The sequence below is a fragment of the Pseudoliparis swirei genome, chromosome 7 (assembly GCF_029220125.1).
Source record: "Pseudoliparis swirei isolate HS2019 ecotype Mariana Trench chromosome 7, NWPU_hadal_v1, whole genome shotgun sequence".
NCBI classification, from domain to species: domain Eukaryota; kingdom Metazoa; phylum Chordata; class Actinopteri; order Perciformes; family Liparidae; genus Pseudoliparis; species Pseudoliparis swirei.
The window spans coordinates 31,354,081-31,372,358 of NC_079394.1; the positions used below are offsets into that span (position 1 = coordinate 31,354,081).

Sequence of the window (18,278 nt, forward strand, 5' to 3'; positions counted from 1 at the left end):
GTCTCATGCTCTCATGTGGACTCATGTGGTCTCAAGTGGACTCATGTGGTCTCATGTGGACTCATGTGGTCTCATGTGGTCTCATGTGGACTCATGTGGTCTCATGTGGACTCATGTGGTCTCATGTGGACTCATGTGGTCTCATGTGCTCTCATGTGGACTCATGTGCTCTCATGTGGACTCATGTGGTCTCATGTGGACTCATGTGGTCTCATGTGGACTCATGTGGTCTCATGTGCTCTCATGTGGACTCATGTGGTCTCATGTGCTCTCATGTGGTCTCATGTGGTCTCATGTGCTCTCATGTGGTCTCATGTGGTCTCATGTGCTCTCATGTGGTCTCATGTGGTCTCATGTGGTCTCATGTGGTCTCATGTGGTCTCATGTGGACTCATGTGGTCTCATGTGGTCTCATGTGGACTCATGTGGTCTCATGTGGACTCATGTGGTCTCATGTGAACTCATGTGGTCTCATGTGGTCTCATGTGGTCTCATGTGGTCTCATGTGGTGTCATGTGGTCTCATGTGGTCTCATGTGGTCTCATGTGGTCTCATGTGGTCTCATGTGGCATCATGTGGTCTCATGTGGTCTCATGTGGTCTCATGTGGTCTCATGTGGACTCTTGTGGTCTCATGTGGACTCATGTGGTCTCATGTGGACTCATGTGGTCTCATATGGACTCTTGTGGTCTCATGTGGTCTCTTGTGGACTCATGTGGTCTCATGTGGACTCATGTGGTCTCATGTGGTCTCATGTGGACTCTTGTGGTCTCATGTGGTCTCATGTGGTCTCATGTGGTCTCATGTGGACTCATGTGGTCTCATGTGGACTCTTGTGGTCTCATGTGGTCTCATGTGGACTCATGTGGTCTCATGTGGACTCATGTGGTCTCATGTGGTCTCATGTGGACTCATGTGGTCTCATGTGGACTCATGTGGTCTCATGTGGTCTCATGTGGACTCATGTGGTCTCATGTGGTCTCATGTGGTCTCATGTGGACTCATGTGGTCTCATGTGGTCTCAGTGAGATCCCTGTCAGTCCTCTGCATGTCCAGGAGGCAGCAGTAACCCTGAGGGGCGGAGCTGAGGCAGCAGTAGCCCTGAGGGGCGGAGCTGAGGCAGCAGTAACCCTGAGGGGCGGAGCTGAGGCAGCAGTAACCCTGAGGGGCGGAGCTGAGGCAGCAGTAACCCTGAGGGGCGGAGCTGAGGCAGCAGTCTCCTCAGCGGGCAGCGCTCCAGAGGGGCTCGTGTTGCTCGTGTTGCTCTTCTCTCCCTGCAGAGGCAGCTGGGTTCAGAACAGGGTCCTCTACACTTTGTTTCAGCAGCTCCACACCAGACGAAGAGGAGTTAGGAGGGTGTGTGTGTGCGTTGACTGACCCCTGGTGGCCACTCCTTACAACTACCCGTCTCCCCGGTGTGAGGACCTGCCCCCGGCTGCTATCGTGTTCAACTCTTCACTGTAAAGATAAAGACAGAAGGGTGAGCAGGGGGCCGACATGTTGCGTGTCTAGTCCTCTCTGGTCACTCTGAGCCTCTGTGGTGAACAGCTCGGTCCATTCAATGAGTCAGAGTTTGTGTTTAATCAAAGTTTAAAGACGTGTCATTGTTCTCTAGTTGCCTTCCCTCCAGTAGTGACCTGCTGTGACTTCCTGTGAGCCCTCGGCTGCTGGCCCCTTCACATCGTGTTGCACACAACCAGTTAGTCCCTGCAGGCCACCGTAGTCCCAGAGGACCACGGCTTGAGAACCGCGGTGCCGCCGGACGTTGACCGAGGCCGCCGGCGTTGTCGGGGGTTTGACCTCGGCGGCTCGCGTTACTGCAGAAAGTATCCGGTCGGTTACAATCTACAACCTCGCCACTAGATGTCGCACTATCCGACACGCGGTCCCTCCCAGCCTCTAAGCCCCTCCCACTTTGAGTAGAGAAACAGACTCAAAGGTTTTAAATGATTTTAAGACGTTTACATTTACAAAGGTCGAAGACGTCAGGTGAGCATGATCCACATACTGACTTTAAAAAATAAAAAAGAAGATCCTTTAGTGATTCTATTGTAAACAAACTTCCCTCCCTTCTGAAATAAATCATGAATCAATGTAAATCTCGATAGTTAGTGGTCCCTCACATTTGGCTATTCCTACATACAAACACATGTCACCAAACACAACAGAGGCCTCCAGGACCAGAGTCCTCCTCCGCCTCAGCTCTCCAGGGCCTGGTTCTTTACGGGCAGGGGCCTCGCCCTGCGTACCAGGAGCTGGTTGGGCCCTTCCTCGGTGGCTTTGAGGACCTTCCAGGCGTCGTGGTGCAGGAGGCCCTCCAGAGAACGCCCGTTGATGGACACGACTTGATCGCCCACCTCCATCAGCCCGGACAGCTCTGTGGCGCCTCCTGTTGGAGGAGTACAGCGACTCACGTTAAAGACCGTCTGATTCCCCTCAGCTCGCGAGAGAGATCTGACATGAAACAAGCCCCGCCCCCTGTCAAGCATGGAGCCCACACCACAAATGTTTTCACGTAGAAACGTAACTTTTTATGAAAGAGTCACTTTCCAGTGTTCTCCACGCAGAAAGCAAAGTATCAAAGACAAGAAAGAAGAGACCCAACCAGGCATGATTCCTATTGGACAGTTACTGCTGACAGGCAACCAATCACAAGAGGGCTGTGATGAGCAGGAGGCAGGGAGTCGAGGAAGAAGAGACGAGCAACTCGTCCATTGAGACCACGGTGGATCACCATGGACACTCCTCATCCCTGAAGTGGTTTCAGGTGCACCCTCTTATTTCAGACTTCTTGGTGGTGCTGGATCCCTAAGAGTCCATAACAGACCCTCTACGGGTTCTACCTGTGCCATGAGACTAGTATTTCTTTCCAGATGATTAAATTAATATTTATCTTCAACATAAACAACGGGGTCACCTTTGAAGATGCGTTGGACGGTGAGCGGCGGCCCCCCTGGGACGAGGCCTTCCCCCCTTCCAGACTGAAACCCAGGCCAGCGGAGGACTTGTGGAGCTCCACCGCTGAAGCACCGTCTGGACCCCCACCACCACAGAGAGGGGCATCATGAGGTTGCTGAGGTTGCACATCATACATCAGTGAGGGGGGGGGCACAGGGGACCCACCGGTTCCGGCTCCAGAAGACTTCTCGTCCAGCTCTCCGTCCTCGTCCCTCCAGATGACCACGAGGGCCTGAGTGGACAGCCGGGCCTGATGGAGGCAGGAGAACACCTCGGAGTGGGTCTTACCCCCCAGACTGGTCCCGTTGACGGACAGGACGCTGTCCCCTCTCTGGATCCTCCCCTCCAGGCTCGCCGGCCCTTTGCTGAAGACCCGATGGACCTGGACCCAAAATGATACAGTACTCATCTCCTTCCTCTATCTCCAAGGCTCCTAGAGGAACCTCATCTCCTTACCCTATCTCTAAGGCTCCTAGAGCCCACTGCTCCTTAATAACTAAGGATGGGTTAAATGCAGAGAACTAATTTTCCCTTGGGGATTAATAAAAGTGTATATTTATTTTAAATGTATCTCTAAGGCTCCTAGAGGAACCTCATCTCCTTACTCTATCTCTAAGGCTCCTAGAGGAACCTCATCTCCTTCCTCTATCTCTAAGGCCACTAGAGGAACCTCATCTCCTTACTCTATCTCTAAGGCTCCTAGAGGAACCTCATCTCCTTACTCTATCTCTAAGGCTCCTAGAGGAACCTCATCTCCTTCCTCTATCTCTAAGGCTCCTAGAGGAACCTCATCTCCTTACTCTATCTCTAAGGCTCCTAGAGGAACCTCATCTCCTTACTCTATCTCTAAGGCTCCTAGAGGAAACTCATCTCCTTACTCTATCTCTAAGGCTCCTAGAGGAACCTCATCTCCTTCCTCTATCTCTAAGGCTCCTAGAGGAACCTCATCTCCTTCCTCTATCTCTAAGGCTCCTAGAGGAACCTCATCTCCTTCCTCTATCTCTAAGGCTCCTAGAGGAACCTCATCTCCTTCCTCTATCTCTAAGGCTCCTAGAGGAACCTCATCTCCTTACTCTATCTCTAAGGCTCCTAGAGGAACCTCATCTCCTTCCTCTATCTCTAAGGCTGAGCCCTACACTTTACTCACAGTGATGGCCTTCTGCTCCAGGTCGACTCCACCAGCAACACTGAAGCCGAGCCCCGAGCCTTCCTCTTTGCTCAGGACCACCAGGTGAGTGTTACCGTTGACCTGCATGGAGGACATGGAGACACAGAGTCAGTGTGACCAACACATGGAGACAGAGTCAGTGTGACCAACACATGGAGACACAGAGTCAATGTGACCAACACATGGAGACACAGAGTCAGTATGACCAACACATGGAGACACAGAGTCAGTGTGACCAACACATGGAGACACAGAGTCAATGTGACCAACACATGGAGACACAGAGTCAATGTGACCAACACATGGAGACACAGAGTCAATGTGACCAACACATGGAGACACAGAGTCAATGTGACCAACACATGGAGACACAGAGTCAGTATGACCAACACATGGAGACACAGAGTCAGTGTGACCAACACATGGAGACACAGAGTCAATGTGACCAACACATGGAGACACAGAGTCAATGTGACCAACACATGGAGACACAGAGTCAATGTGACCAACACATGGAGACACAGAGTCAATGTGACCAACACATGGAGACACAGAGTCAATGTGACCAACACATGGAGACACAGAGTCAATGTGACCAACACATGGAGACACAGAGTCAATGTGACCAACACATGGAGACACAGAGTCAATGTGACCAACACATGGAGACACAGAGTCAATGTGACCAACACATGGAGACACAGAGTCAATGTGACCAACACATGGAGACACAGAGTCAATGTGACCAACACATGGAGACACAGAGTCAATGTGACCAACACATGGAGACACAGAGTCAATGTGACCAACACATGGAGACACAGAGTCAATGTGACCAACACATGGAGACACAGAGTCAATGTGACCAACACATGGAGACACAGAGTCAATGTGACCAACACATGGAGACACAGAGTCAATGTGACCAACACATGGAGACACAGAGTCAATGTGACCAACACATGGAGACACAGAGTCAATGTGACCAACACATGGAGACACAGAGTCAATGTGACCAACACATGGAGACACAGAGTCAATGTGACCAACACATGGAGACACAGAGTCAATGTGACCAACACATGGAGACACAGAGTCAATGTGACCAACACATGGAGACACAGAGTCAATGTGACCAACACATGGAGACACAGAGTCAATGTGACCAACACATGGAGACACAGAGTCAATGTGACCAACACATGGAGACACAGAGTCAATGTGACCAACACATGGAGACACAGAGTCAATGTGACCAACACATGGAGACACAGAGTCAATGTGACCAACACATGGAGACACAGAGTCAATGTGACCAACACATGGAGACACAGAGTCAATGTGACCAACACATGGAGACACAGAGTCAATGTGACCAACACATGGAGACACAGAGTCAATGTGACCAACACATGGAGACACAGAGTCAATGTGACCAACACATGGAGACACAGAGTCAGTGTGACCAACACATGGAGACACAGAGTCAATGTGACCAACACATGGAGACACAGAGTCAATGTGACCAACACATGGAGACACAGAGTCAATGTGACCAACACATGGAGACACAGAGTCAATGTGACCAACACATGGAGACACAGAGTCAATGTGACCAACACATGGAGACACAGAGTCAGTGTGACCAACACATGGAGACACAGAGTCAATGTGACCAACACATGGAGACACAGAGTAAATGTGACCAACACATGGAGACACAGAGTCAATGTGACCAACACATGGAGACACAGAGTCAATGTGACCAACACATGGAGACACAGAGTCAATGTGACCAACACATGGAGACACAGAGTCAGTGTGACCAACACATGGAGACACAGAGTCAATACGACCAACACATGGAGACACAGAGTCAATGTGACCAACACATGGAGACACAGAGTCAGTGTGACCAACACATGGAGACACAGAGTCAATGTGACCAACACATGGAGACACAGAGTCAATGTGACCAACACATGGAGACACAGAGTCAATGTGACCAACACATGGAGACACAGAGTCAATGTGACCAACACATGGAGACACAGAGTCAGTGTGACCAACACATGGAGACACAGAGTCAATACGACCAACACATGGAGACACAGAGTCAATGTGGCGAGGCGTCACCTGTGAGAGCGCCTGCGCCTCCTGCAGCAGGGCCGAGGCGTAGGACTGGAGCCCCGGGGAGGTCAGCAGGCTGAGCAGAGCACTCTGACTGCCGGGGGAAGAAGCCAGCTCCTTGAAACTGAGAACACAGAGCAGCCCATGACTCCTCCTCCTCCTCCTCCTCCTCCTGATCACCATCTCAAACAGCATCAAACACAGTTTCAATAGAAAGGAACTCATCTTCAATCTCTGTTTGTCGGAGAGGAAATGTATTCAGGTACATTGACCAAGAAAATATGTATTTATTTTGAATTTGCCATTAGACCAATGAGCAAACAAATGATTGAACCTCCCACCTGATGGCCCAGCCAGGCGGTTGGCCGGGGGTCTCTGGGGTTCCCTGAGGAGGATCTTCAGTGGATCCAACATCACCTCCGCTGTCCCGGGTCACATCCACGTTCGTCCGGTCTGCGGGAGCCGGAGAGCTCTGGGCCTCTGTGGCCGTCTGGAGGACGGCGTCGCCGCCGCGCTCGGTCGTCTCCACGGCCGCACCGCGGTCGCTGCCGAAGTCCTCGGTGCAGAGTTGATCCAAGTCAGGCATGCTGATCGCCCTGAGCTGCCGCAAGCTGCCGAGGGGAAGCCTGCCGTGTTTCCTGCGCAGCACCTGGGGGGTCAGTGGCCCCGCCCCGTCCGAAGCTCGGAGGCCCTCCGCCGGGGGAACCGCGCTACAGCTGGAACGTGGGAGCTCGAGGTTGGTCAGTGTAATGCTGGATGGAGATGTAGTGAGGAGAGGGGAGCAGCGCGTCGTGGGCATCAGGTTCTCCACATAAGAAGTGAAACTCCTTTGCCGGGACCGGCAGTCGATGGAGTTGACCACGCCCATGTACCCGGCGATCCTCTGGTGGAGCGAGGCTCTGTAGGCCAGCGCGTACGAATGGATGTCGCTGCTCTTAGCCACCGGCTTGTCAAAGTTAGCCAGGTTCTCAAAGGACTTGATCTTGTGCCGGACGGAGGACAAGGCGGTGTCCGTGGGGAGGCTCCGCCTGTCCATCGTCTTCATGCTGGGCTTCAGGGCCTCACTCGTCTCCACCACGGTTCTGGGTTTGGAGCCATTGGTTGGGCTTGAATCTTCTTTGCCCTTAGTTCTTTCTGCCGTGGAGTTGGCAGGAGACCCCGTGGGTGCTGGTCCTGCATCTGTGCCTCTTTGAGCGGGTTGAGAGTCTTCTGGAGTCACCGTCTCTCTCTGTGGTGAAGAGCCATACAGGGAAGACAGTCGAACCTCGATAAAGGTCCTCTGAGTGGTCGTGTGTGCCTTGGCTGGCGGTTTGGAGCTGAACTGGATCTCTGTTTGTGAGGTCCCTGAGGGCCCGGCCTCAGCTGGCCTTCTTTCACTTACTTTGGGCAAATCCAGGCATGGGGTCTTGTCTTTCAAAGAGCTGGACGTGGTGGGTGTTGATGGGTATTTCGGCGACTGGTTTAAGGATACGGGACTCTCCCGACCAGTCGGCTCCTCCTGAGCTGTGTTCCTACTCTTAATAGCAAGGCCCTTCAACTTGGGAACGTTGGCGTTTAGTCTGATTTGAGTTTCAACCTGCAGCTTGAAGCTACTGCTCCAAACGGGATAGTCTCGATCACCAGGAGGTTTGAGCCCAGAGCTCTTCTTGAGCACGGAGATAGCGTGGGAGTTTAAATTAGTTCTACACTCCAAAGCTTTTTCTTTGCTCGTCAGTGACGCCGACACTCTTGTGTCCAATTGGTGGATTCTTGAAGCTGAGGCCTCTGACTCCACTGGAGCTGAATGGAGTGTTTGTGTATTCAAGTTCTTCCATGAAGTTGAGGACAGCAAGGAATCTGCATGCACATGTGTAGTAGTGGTACCCTTCGTGACTCTGTGGGTACCTGGTGGAGACGGGCCTCCGTCACAGGGCTCCATGGCACCATCCGGGTGGCGCTCTGAGGAATCCACAGGTGAAGTGTGGCATTGCTGCACCGGAGCGGAGACCCCAAGTGGAGGAGATGGCTGCGAGTCTCGGCTCGTTGTCACGGAGTCTTCGTTGTTTGCCGGTAAGACGTCAGCGGAGAGCGGCGAGGTCGGTTCCAGTTCTGTGTTTTGACTGCTGTCGTGCTGAGAAGATGGCGCCCCGTTGGCTGACTGGCTCGAGGGCGATATGTCTCGGGCAGCAGGTCGCCGGCCGTCACACAAACAGACCTCCACGGCCTCCTCGTGAAGACTGCCGGCAGTCGTATTGACCGGCACACGGCGGCCAGCGGAGGAGTCGCTGTCCTCTCCTTTGGGGCACATGCACTTCGATCCAGCATGAGGCCCATAGAACACAGCAGAGCTGAGGGTCTCCACAGGGGGCACGGCACCGTTTCTATTCCCTGCCTCCGAGCTGGAGGAGCCCAGTGGACCGGACTCTACCGGAGCCTGGATGTTCTCACACGGGCTGGGATGGCAGGCTGCAGGCTCCGGAGATAAAGAGTTGCAGGGGGGAGGAGTCCGTCGAGCACTGCGGACGCTCACTTCCGATAGCACGCCCTCGATAGCGGTGACGGCTACGTGAACGTCTGTTCGGGTTGTGTGGTTGGAATTCTCAGAATTTGCACCCGTTACTTGTCCTTCATCCGATGTCCCCTGAACAGACGTAGGTGGGTTCAGGGTCGGGGCGCCGTCACTGCTCCCTGACGACATCATCAGACTGGACAGTCGATCTACAGCTGGGACCACACAAGAGGGAAGCCGTTGAGTTGGGATGGAATGAGTTCAAACACCGAGCCTAGTTCTATCAGAACATGAGAGCCCTCTGCTGGACTCTATAGGTAATGCCCATGTGGTGGAAACCAGGTCATCACGAACATGATGACGTGACACTGGAAGAACTGTGCTAATCAACGTGAGACTAAGCTAAGCTAACTTCACACTACTGGGGGGGGGCTACACAGTGACCACAGTGCTGCTCATGAAGGGTCAATCTCCTGATCCCATCGTCACCACGGAGAGAAGGCCAGACGCCGGCAGCTTGCTTTGGGGAGGAGCTTAAGACGGAAAGACACGGCTCTCTAGTTACAGTATTAAAGTGCGGCCCTCTGGTCCATTTTGGACGACCTTTGACCTCCAGGAAAAAGGCCTTCTGACCACACGGTGTTACCTGAAAGCGGCCTCTTGACCTCCAGGGTCAGCGTCCGGGGGAGGTGGTGCATGAGCTCACAGATGTGGCGGTACGTGGAGGAGCGCACCGACGTGTCCCCGATCCGGAGCAGCTGGTCTCCGGGGCTCAGGCTCCCCGCCGCCTCCTGGTGGAGGGAGAGCGCCGTCAGATGACCTCGAGTCCTTCATTTGACCCGAGGTCAGACCCCCACGTACCCGCTCTGCTGCCCCCCCGGGCTTCAGGCCCACCACCACCACCTTCAGAGGGGGCGACGTGACCTCCAGGTCCAGGCCGAACGACTCGCCCTCCGTCCTCCTCAAGGTCACGAGGCCCTCCCTGCAGAGCGGCGGCGGAGCGCTCGCCACCGCCGAGTCCCGCCGGGGATCGCCGGACGCTCTTTTGAAGACGAGAGGGTCCGTCTTCGTCGGCCCGCCGTCCTCGTCTTCGTCGCTGAGCTCGTCCTCAAGGCACCTCAGGCGCCGCTGGCGGAGCAGAGGGCTTCGGAGGGAGGCGGGGCTAGAGGCGGCGACGGGCTCCACGCGGTGGACCGGGGTCCTGGGCTGCGAGGCGATGGGCACTTCTGATCCAGAAGGGACAAAGAAGAACTCTATGAGGGCCACAGAGCACGACACAGGTGGACCAGACCCAGAACCCTCAGTCCCCAGTACCAGAACCCTCAGTCCCCAGACCCAGAACCCTCAGTCCTCAGTCCCAGAACCCTCAGTCCCCAGACCCAGAACCCTCAGTCCCAGAACCCTCAGTCCTCAGTCCCAGAACCCTCAGTCCCCAGTACCAGAACCCTCAGTCCCCAGACCCAGAACCCTCAGTCCCCAGTACCAGAACCCTCAGTCCCCAGACCCAGAACCCTCAGTCCCCAGACCCAGAACCCTCAGTCCCCAGTACCAGAACCCTCAGTCCCCAGACCCAGAACCCTCAGTCCCCAGACCCAGAACCCTCAGTCCCAGAACCCTCAGTCCTCAGTCCCAGAACCCTCAGTCCCAGAACCCTCAGTCCCCAGTACCAGACCCCTCAGTCCCCAGACCCAGAACCCTCAGTCCCCAGTACCAGAACCCTCAGTCCCAGAACCCTCAGTCCCCAGAACCCTCAGTCCCCAGTATCAGAACCCTCAGTCCCAGACCCCTCAGTCCTCAGTCCCAGACCCCTCAGTCCTCAGTCCCAGACCCCTCAGTCCCCAGACCCCTCAGTCCCAGAACCCTCAGTCCCCAGTCCCAGACCCCTCAGTCCCCAGAACCCTCAGTCCCCAGTATCAGAACCCTCAGTCCCAGACCCCTCAGTCCCCAGACCCCTCAGTCCCAGAACCCTCAGTCCCCAGTCCCAGACCCCTCAGTCCCCAGAACCCTCAGTCCCCAGTATCAGAACCCTCAGTCCCCAGTATCAGAACCCTCAGTCCCAGACCCCTCAGTCCCCAGAACCCTCAGTCCCAGACCCCTCAGTCCCCAGTATCAGAACCCTCAGTCCCAGACCCCTCAGTCCCAGACCCCTCAGTCCCCAGAACCCTCAGTCCCAGACCCCTCAGTCCCCAGTATCAGAACCCTCAGTCCCAGACCCCTCAGTCCTCAGTCCCAGACCCCTCAGTCCCCAGTATCAGAACCCTCAGTCCCAGACCCCTCAGTCCCCAGAACCCTCAGTCCCAGACCCCTCAGTCCCCAGTATCAGAACCCTCAGTCCCAGACCCCTCAGTCCTCAGTCCCAGAACCCTCAGTCCCCAGTATCAGAACCCTCAGTCCCAGAACCCTCAGTCCTCAGTCCCAGAACCCTCAGTCCCCAGTATCAGAACCCTCAGTCCCAGACCCTTCAGTCCCCAGAACCCTCAGTCCCCAGTATCAGAACCCTCAGTCCCAGAACCCTCAGTCCCAGACCCCCAGACGCCACGTTCCCGGTACCCGGCGGCCGTGGCGAGCTGTCGTCCATGGAGGCGCTGCAGCTCCTCTGGGGCAGCGCCGCCTCGCTGTTGGCGCCCATGAGCACCGACTGGGAGGAGAAGTACTGGGACAACTCCGTCTCTGAGCTCAGGGAGCCCTGCTGAGGACACGGAGGACATCAACACAGCGCCGCCAGTGGAAGGAAGCCGCGGGCCTCAAACGTACCCGACTGGCGGGCTCCAGGAACCTCTTCATGGTCCAGCTGAGGGCCGGGGACCCGTCTCCCTGCCGGTCCTTCGGCGCTGGGTGGGTCTTACAGGACGGACCTGCACATCACAACCTTTAGCACTCACCTGGAGACGTCTGTACGATGTGTGGTGACGCGATCAGACCTTGGGGGTGGGGTGGAGGTCGGGGTTTGCTGGTTTTGTCGCGCAGTGTGGATCGAGCTATGACCTGGTCCATCTCCTGCTCCGAGACCTGAGGAGAGAGCATCAGGACCGGGAACCTGGAGCAACGCTGGGCTGGACTTTCACAGTCATGAAGGCATGCGGACAGATTCAAATAACAATGTACAGAAGGAAAGATAGAATATGCACCAGGACTAATATCTAAAACCTAACAACATGGTGGCTCCTATGAGGATTGACCAGCAGGGGGCGACTCCTCTGGTTCACAGCGTTGGAGTCGAAGACATCCTCTATGTGACATCCTCCATTCGGGACACTACAAACACGCCTGTTGTTCACGAGCCAGCCTGAGCATCCCGATCAATGAATTACAGATGCATCTTGCTAAAGAAGCTACCGAGCATGCTAGCTGCTAACGGCAGCTTCACAGTCAAAATGTCAAACAGTATTCTTGAAGCCCGCAGTCCGACGGTGAGAACATCCCCCTGGAAGACTGATCCATCAGAGAGGACTCATTGTGCAGGAAGACCACCAGGCCCAACAGCTCCATCCAGACCCCAAGGCCGTCCAGAAGAGGCAGTGGCCCCCTGTGGAGCACTTCCTGGAGGCTCCTACCTTGGGGTTGGGGTGCCTGCTGATGATGAGGCTGACCGGTCCAGGGCCACATTCCCTGAGGATGGCGTAGGCCTCGCCGAGAGCGGCGTGACGGAGACTGACCGAGTCCACCTCCAGGATCTGATCCCCACGACTGTTGGAGGAGCACAGGCACCGTCAGAGACCTCTTTGAACAGGGTCCCATACATCATAGAGAAACATGAGCCCGGTTCCCCCTCTGACCCTCATGAACAGAGCCCGGTTCCCCCTCTGACCCTCATGAACAGAGCCCGGTTCCCCTCTGACCCTCATGAACAGAGCCCGGTTCCCCCTCTGACCCTCATGAACAGAGCCCGGTTCCCCTCTGACCCTCATGAACAGAGCCCGGTTCCCCTCTGACCCTCATGAACAGAGCCCGGTTCCCCTCTGACCCTCATGAACAGAGCCCGGTCCCCTCTGACCCTCATGAACAGAGCCTGGTCCCCCTCTGACCCTCATGAACAGAGCCCGGTCCCCCACTGACCCTCATGAACAGAGCCCGGTCCCCTCTGACCCTCATGAACAGAGCCCGGTTCCCCCTCTGACCCTCATGAACAGAGCCCGGTTCCCCTCTGACCCTCATGAACAGAGCCCGGTTCCCCTCTGACCCTCATGAACAGAGCCCGGTCCCCTCTGACCCTCATGAACAGAGCCCGGTCCCCCTCTGACCCTCATGAACAGAGCCCGGTTCCCCCTCTGACCCTCATGAACAGAGCCTGGTCCCCCTCTGACCCTCATGAACAGAGCCCGGTCCCCCTCTGACCCTCATGAACAGAGCCCGGTCCCCTCTGACCCTCATGAACAGAGCCGGTTCCCCTCTGACCTCATGAACAGAGCCCGGTTCCCCACTGGACCTCATGAACAGAGCCGGGTCCCCACTGACCCTCATGGACAGAGCCCGGTCCCCACTGACCCTCATGGACAGAGCCCGGTCCCCACTGACCCTCATGAACAGAGCCCGGTTCCCCCACTGACCCTCATGAACAGAGCCCGGTCCCCCACTGACCCTCATGAACAGAGCCCGGTCCCCTCTGACCCTCATGAACAGAGCCCGGTCCCCTCTGACCCTCATGAACAGAGCCCGGTCCCCCACTGACCCTCATGAACAGAGCCCGGTTCCCCCACTGACCCTCATGAGCAGAGCCCGGTCCCCCACTGACCCTCATGAACAGAGCCCGGTCCCCACTGACCCTCATGAACAGAGCCCGGTCCCCTCTGACCCTCATGAACAGAGCCCGGTCCCCCACTGACCCTCATGAACAGAGCCCGGTCCCCTCTGACCCTCATGAACAGAGCCCGGTTCCCCCTCTGACCCTCATGAGCAGAGCCCGGTCCCCCACTGACCCTCATGAACAGAGCCCGGTCCCCTCTGACCCTCATGAACAGAGCCCGGTCCCCTCTGACCCTCATGAACAGAGCCCGGTCCCCTCTGACCCTCATGAACAGAGCCCGGTCCCCCACTGACCCTCATGAACAGAGCCCGGTCCCCCACTGACCCTCATGAACAGAGCCCGGTTCCCCCTCTGACCTCATGAACAGAGCCCGGTCCCCACTGACCCTCATGAACAGAGCCCGGTCCCCACTGACCCTCATGAACAGAGCCCGGTCGCCCCCTCTGACCTCATGAACAGAGCCCGGTCCCCTCTGACCCTCATGAACAGAGCCCGGTCCCCACTGACCCTCATGAGCAGAGCCCGGTCCCCCACTGACCCTCATGAACAGAGCCCGGTCCCCACTGACCCTCATGAACAGAGCCCGGTTCCCCCACTGACCCTCATGAACAGAGCCCGGTTCCCCCTCTGACCCTCATGAACAGAGCCCGGTTCCCCCACTGACCCTCATGAACAGAGCCCGGTTCCCCTCTGACCCTCATGAACAGAGCCCGGTCCCCCTCTGACCCTCATGAACAGAGCCCGGTTCCCCCTCTGACCCTCATGAACAGAGCCTAGGGCCCCACTGACCCTCATGAACAGAGCCCGGTCCCCCACTGACCCTCATGAACAGAGCCCGGTTCCCCCTCTGACCCTCATGAACAGAGCCCGGTTCCCCCTCTGACCCTCATGAACAGAGCCCGGTTCCCCCACTGACCCTCATGAGCAGAGCCCGGTCCCCCACTGACCCTCATGAGCAGAGCCCGGTCCCCCACTGACCCTCATGAACAGAGCCCGGTCCCCCACTGACCCTCATGAACAGAGCCCGGTCCCCACTGACCCTCATGAACAGAGCCCGGTTCCCCCTCTGACCCTCATGAGCAGAGCCCGGTCCCCCACTGACCCTCATGAACAGAGCCCGGTCCCCTCTGACCCTCATGAACAGAGCCCGGTCCCCTCTGACCCTCATGAACAGAGCCCGGTCCCCACTGACCCTCATGAACAGAGCCCGGTCCCCACTGACCCTCATGAACAGAGCCCGGTCCCCCACTGACCCTCATGAACAGAGCCCGGTCCCCCACTGACCCTCATGAACAGAGCCCGGTTCCCCCTCTGACCCTCATGAACAGAGCCCGGTTCCCCTCTGACCCTCATGAACAGAGCCCGGTCCCCTCTGACCCTCATGAACAGAGCCTGGTCCCCCTCTGACCCTCATGAGCAGAGCCCGGTCCCCTCTGACCCTCTGAGGAAATTCAACCTGCCAGGGAAGATGATGGTACAATTCTACACGGCCATCGTTGAGTCCATCATCTGCTCCTCCATCACCGTCTGGCACCCTGCAGCCACAGCCAAAGACAAGTGCAGCTGCAGAGCATCATCCCGTCGGCCGAGAGAGGGTTATCGGCTGCAATCTGCCTTCCTCCAGGTCCTGTTCACTTCCAGGTCACTGAAGCGGCCAGAAAGATTGTCGCTGACCCTCCCACCCTGGACACTCCCTGTTCGAGTCCCTCCTCGGGAGGAGGCTGCGGTCCATCATGACAAAGACCACCCGCCACACCAAAGCTTTTTCCGTCGGCAGTCGGGCTCATCAATGGAACCCGGACTGACTGACTGTCACCCCAGGACTACCACCTCTTCTTCCTTCCTCTCTCCTCCTTCTTCCCGCTCCTTCCTCTTCCTCTTCCACCCTCCTCCCTCCTCCTCCTTCTTCTTCCCTCCTCCACACACGTCACTTTAACATGCACTTTAACTTGAGCCTCCTCCACACACATGCCACTTTATTTGCATGCACACTTACAACATACACTTTTAACTAAAACACACCACTTGAAGCACACACCCAAACACTTTCACATTACTTGTTGTCTTTCTGTCGTGTTGATTGTTGTTTGTTTGTCATGTCCAAATGTTGCACCTTCCACCAAAAAAAATTCCTCGTTTGTGTAAACATTCCTGGCAATAAAACTGTTTCTGATTCTGATGAACAGAGCCCGGTCCCCCACTGACCCTCATGAGCAGAGCCCGGTCCCCACTGACCCTCATGAGCAGAGCCCGGTCCCCTCTGACCCTCATGAACAGAGCCCGGTCCCCCTCTGACCCTCATGAGCAGAGCCCGGTCCCCCACTGACCCTCATGAACAGAGCCCGGTTCCCCCTCTGACCCTCATGAACAGAGCCCGGTCCCCCTCTGACCCTCATGAACAGAGCCCGGTCCCCTTCTGACCCTCATGAACAGAGCCTGGTCCCTCTGACCCTCATGAACAGAGCCCGGTCCCCCTCTGACCCTCATGAACAGAGCCTGGTCCCCCTCTGACCCTCATGAACAGAGCCCGGGTCCCCTCTGACCCTCATGAATAGAGCCCGGTCCCCCTCTGACCCTCATGAATAGAGCCTGGTTCCCCCTCTGACCCTCATGAACAGAGCCCGGTCCCCTCTGACCCTCATGAACAGAGCCTGGTCCCCCTCTGACCCTCATGAACAGAGCCCGGTCCCCTCTGACCCTCATGAACAGAGCCCGGTCCCCTCTGACCCTCATGAACAGAGCCCGGTCCCCCTCTGACCCTCATGAACAGAGCCCGGTCCCCCACTGACCCTCATGAACAGAGCCTGGTCCCCCTCTGACCCTCATGAACAGAGCCCGGTCCCCACTGACCCTCATGAACAGAGCCCGGTCCCCTCTGACCCTCATGAACAGAGCCCGGTCCCCTCTGACCCTCATGAACAGAGCCCGGTCCCCTCTGACCCTCATGAACAGAGCCGGTCCTCTGACCCTCATGAACAGAGCCCGGTCCTCTGACCCTCATGAACAGAGCCCGGTCCCTCTGACCTCATGAACAGAGCCCGGTCCCCTCTGACCCTCATGAACAGAGCCCGGTCCCTCTGACCCTCATGAACAGAGCCCGGTCCCTCTGACCTCATGAACAGAGCCCGGTGCCCCCTCTGACCCTCATGAACAGAGCCTGGTCCCCCTCTGACCCTCATGAACAGAGCCCGGTCCCCCTCTGACCCTCATGAACAGAGCCTGGTCCCCCTCTGACCCTCATGAACAGAGCCCGGTTCCCCCACTGACCCTCATGAACAGAGCCCGGTCCCCCTCTGACCCTCATGAACAGAGCCCGGTCCCCTCTGACCCTCATGAACAGAGCCCGGTCCCCTCTGACCTCATGAACAGAGCCCGGTCCCCACTGACCTCATGAACAGAGCCCGGTCCCCCACTGACCCTCATGAGCAGAGCCCGGTCCCCCACTGACCCTCATGAGCAGAGCCCGGGCCCCCACTGACCCTCATGAACAGAGCCCGGTCCCCTCTGACCCTCATGAACAGAGCCCGGTCCCCTCTGACCCTCATGAACAGAGCCCGGTCCCCTCTGACCCTCATGAACAGAGCCCGGTCCCCTCTGACCCTCATGAACAGAGCCTGGTCCCCCTCTGACCCTCATGAACAGAGCCCAGTTCCCCACTGACCCTCATGAACAGAGCCCGGTTCCCCTCTGACCTCATGAACAGAGCCCGGTCCCTCTGACCCTCATGAACAGAGCCCGGTCCCCTCTGACCCTCATGAACAGAGCCGGTCCCCTCTGACCCTCATGAACAGAGCCCGGTCCCCCACTGACCCTCATGAACAGAGCCCGGTCCCCTCTGACCCTCATGAACAGAGCCCGGTCCCCCTCTGACCTCATGAACAGAGCCCGGTCCCCTCTGACCCTCATGAACAGAGCCCGGTCCCCTCTGACCCTCATGAACAGAGCCCGGTCCCCTCTGACCCTCATGAACAGAGCCCGGTTCCCCTCTGACCCTCATGAACAGAGCCCGGTTCCCCTCTGACCCTCATGAACAGAGCCCGGTCCCCTCTGACCTCATGAACAGAGCCCGTCCCCTCTGACCCTCATGAACAGAGCCCGGTCCCCTCTGACCCTCATGAACAGAGCCCGTCCCCCTCTGACCTCATGAACAGAGCCTGGTTCCCTCTGACCCTCATGAACAGAGCCCGGTTCCCCCTCTGACCCTCATGAACAGAGCCTGGTCCCCCTCTGACCCTCATGAACAGAGCCTGGTCCCCTCTGACCTCATGAACAGAGCCCGGTCCCCTCTGACCCTCATGAACAGAGCCTGGTCCCCTCTGACCTCATGAACAGAGCCCGGTCCCCTCTGACCCTCATGAACAGAGCCGGTCCCTCTGACCTCATGAACAGAGCCCGTCCCCTCTGACCTCATGAACAGAGCCCGGTCCCCTCTGACCCTCATGAACAGAGCCCGACCCTGAGCCCGTCCTCACTGACCTCATGAACAGAGCCGGTCCCCTCTGACCCTCATGAACAGAGCCTGGTCCCCTCTGACCCTCATGAACAGAGCCCGGGTCCCCCTCTGACCCTCATGAACAGAGCCCGGTCCCCCTCTGACCCTCATGAACAGAGCCTGGTCCCCCTCTGACCCTCATGAACAGAGCCCGGGTCCCCCTCTGACCTCATGAACAGAGCCCGGGTCCCCTCTGACCCTCATGAACAGAGCCAGTTCCCCTCTGACCCTCATCTCATGAACAGAGCCGGTCCTCTGACCCTCATGAATAGAGCCCGGTCCCCTCTGACCCTCATGA

General features: G+C 57.1%; 2 protein-coding genes across 2 annotated transcripts in view; one reads left to right on the forward strand and one right to left on the reverse strand.

The window, feature by feature from the left end:
- The window catches only part of sub1b (SUB1 regulator of transcription b), a 275,625-nt gene that overhangs the window by 46,661 nt on the left and 210,686 nt on the right, over positions 1–18,278 (forward strand). The window lies entirely within an intron of this gene.
- The window catches only part of pdzd2 (PDZ domain containing 2), a 48,219-nt gene continuing 31,877 nt past the window's right edge, over positions 1,937–18,278 (reverse strand). Inside the window, 12 exon segments of the mRNA XM_056420008.1 lie at positions 1,937–2,389; positions 2,918–2,947; positions 2,950–3,340; positions 4,106–4,207; positions 6,263–6,380; positions 6,598–8,959; positions 9,391–9,535; positions 9,606–9,970; positions 11,295–11,433; positions 11,499–11,599; positions 11,666–11,753; positions 12,299–12,431. Coding sequence (XP_056275983.1) covers positions 2,199–2,389; positions 2,918–2,947; positions 2,950–3,340; positions 4,106–4,207; positions 6,263–6,380; positions 6,598–8,959; positions 9,391–9,535; positions 9,606–9,970; positions 11,295–11,433; positions 11,499–11,599; positions 11,666–11,753; positions 12,299–12,431 — 4,165 coding nt within the window. The 3' untranslated portion in view covers positions 1,937–2,198.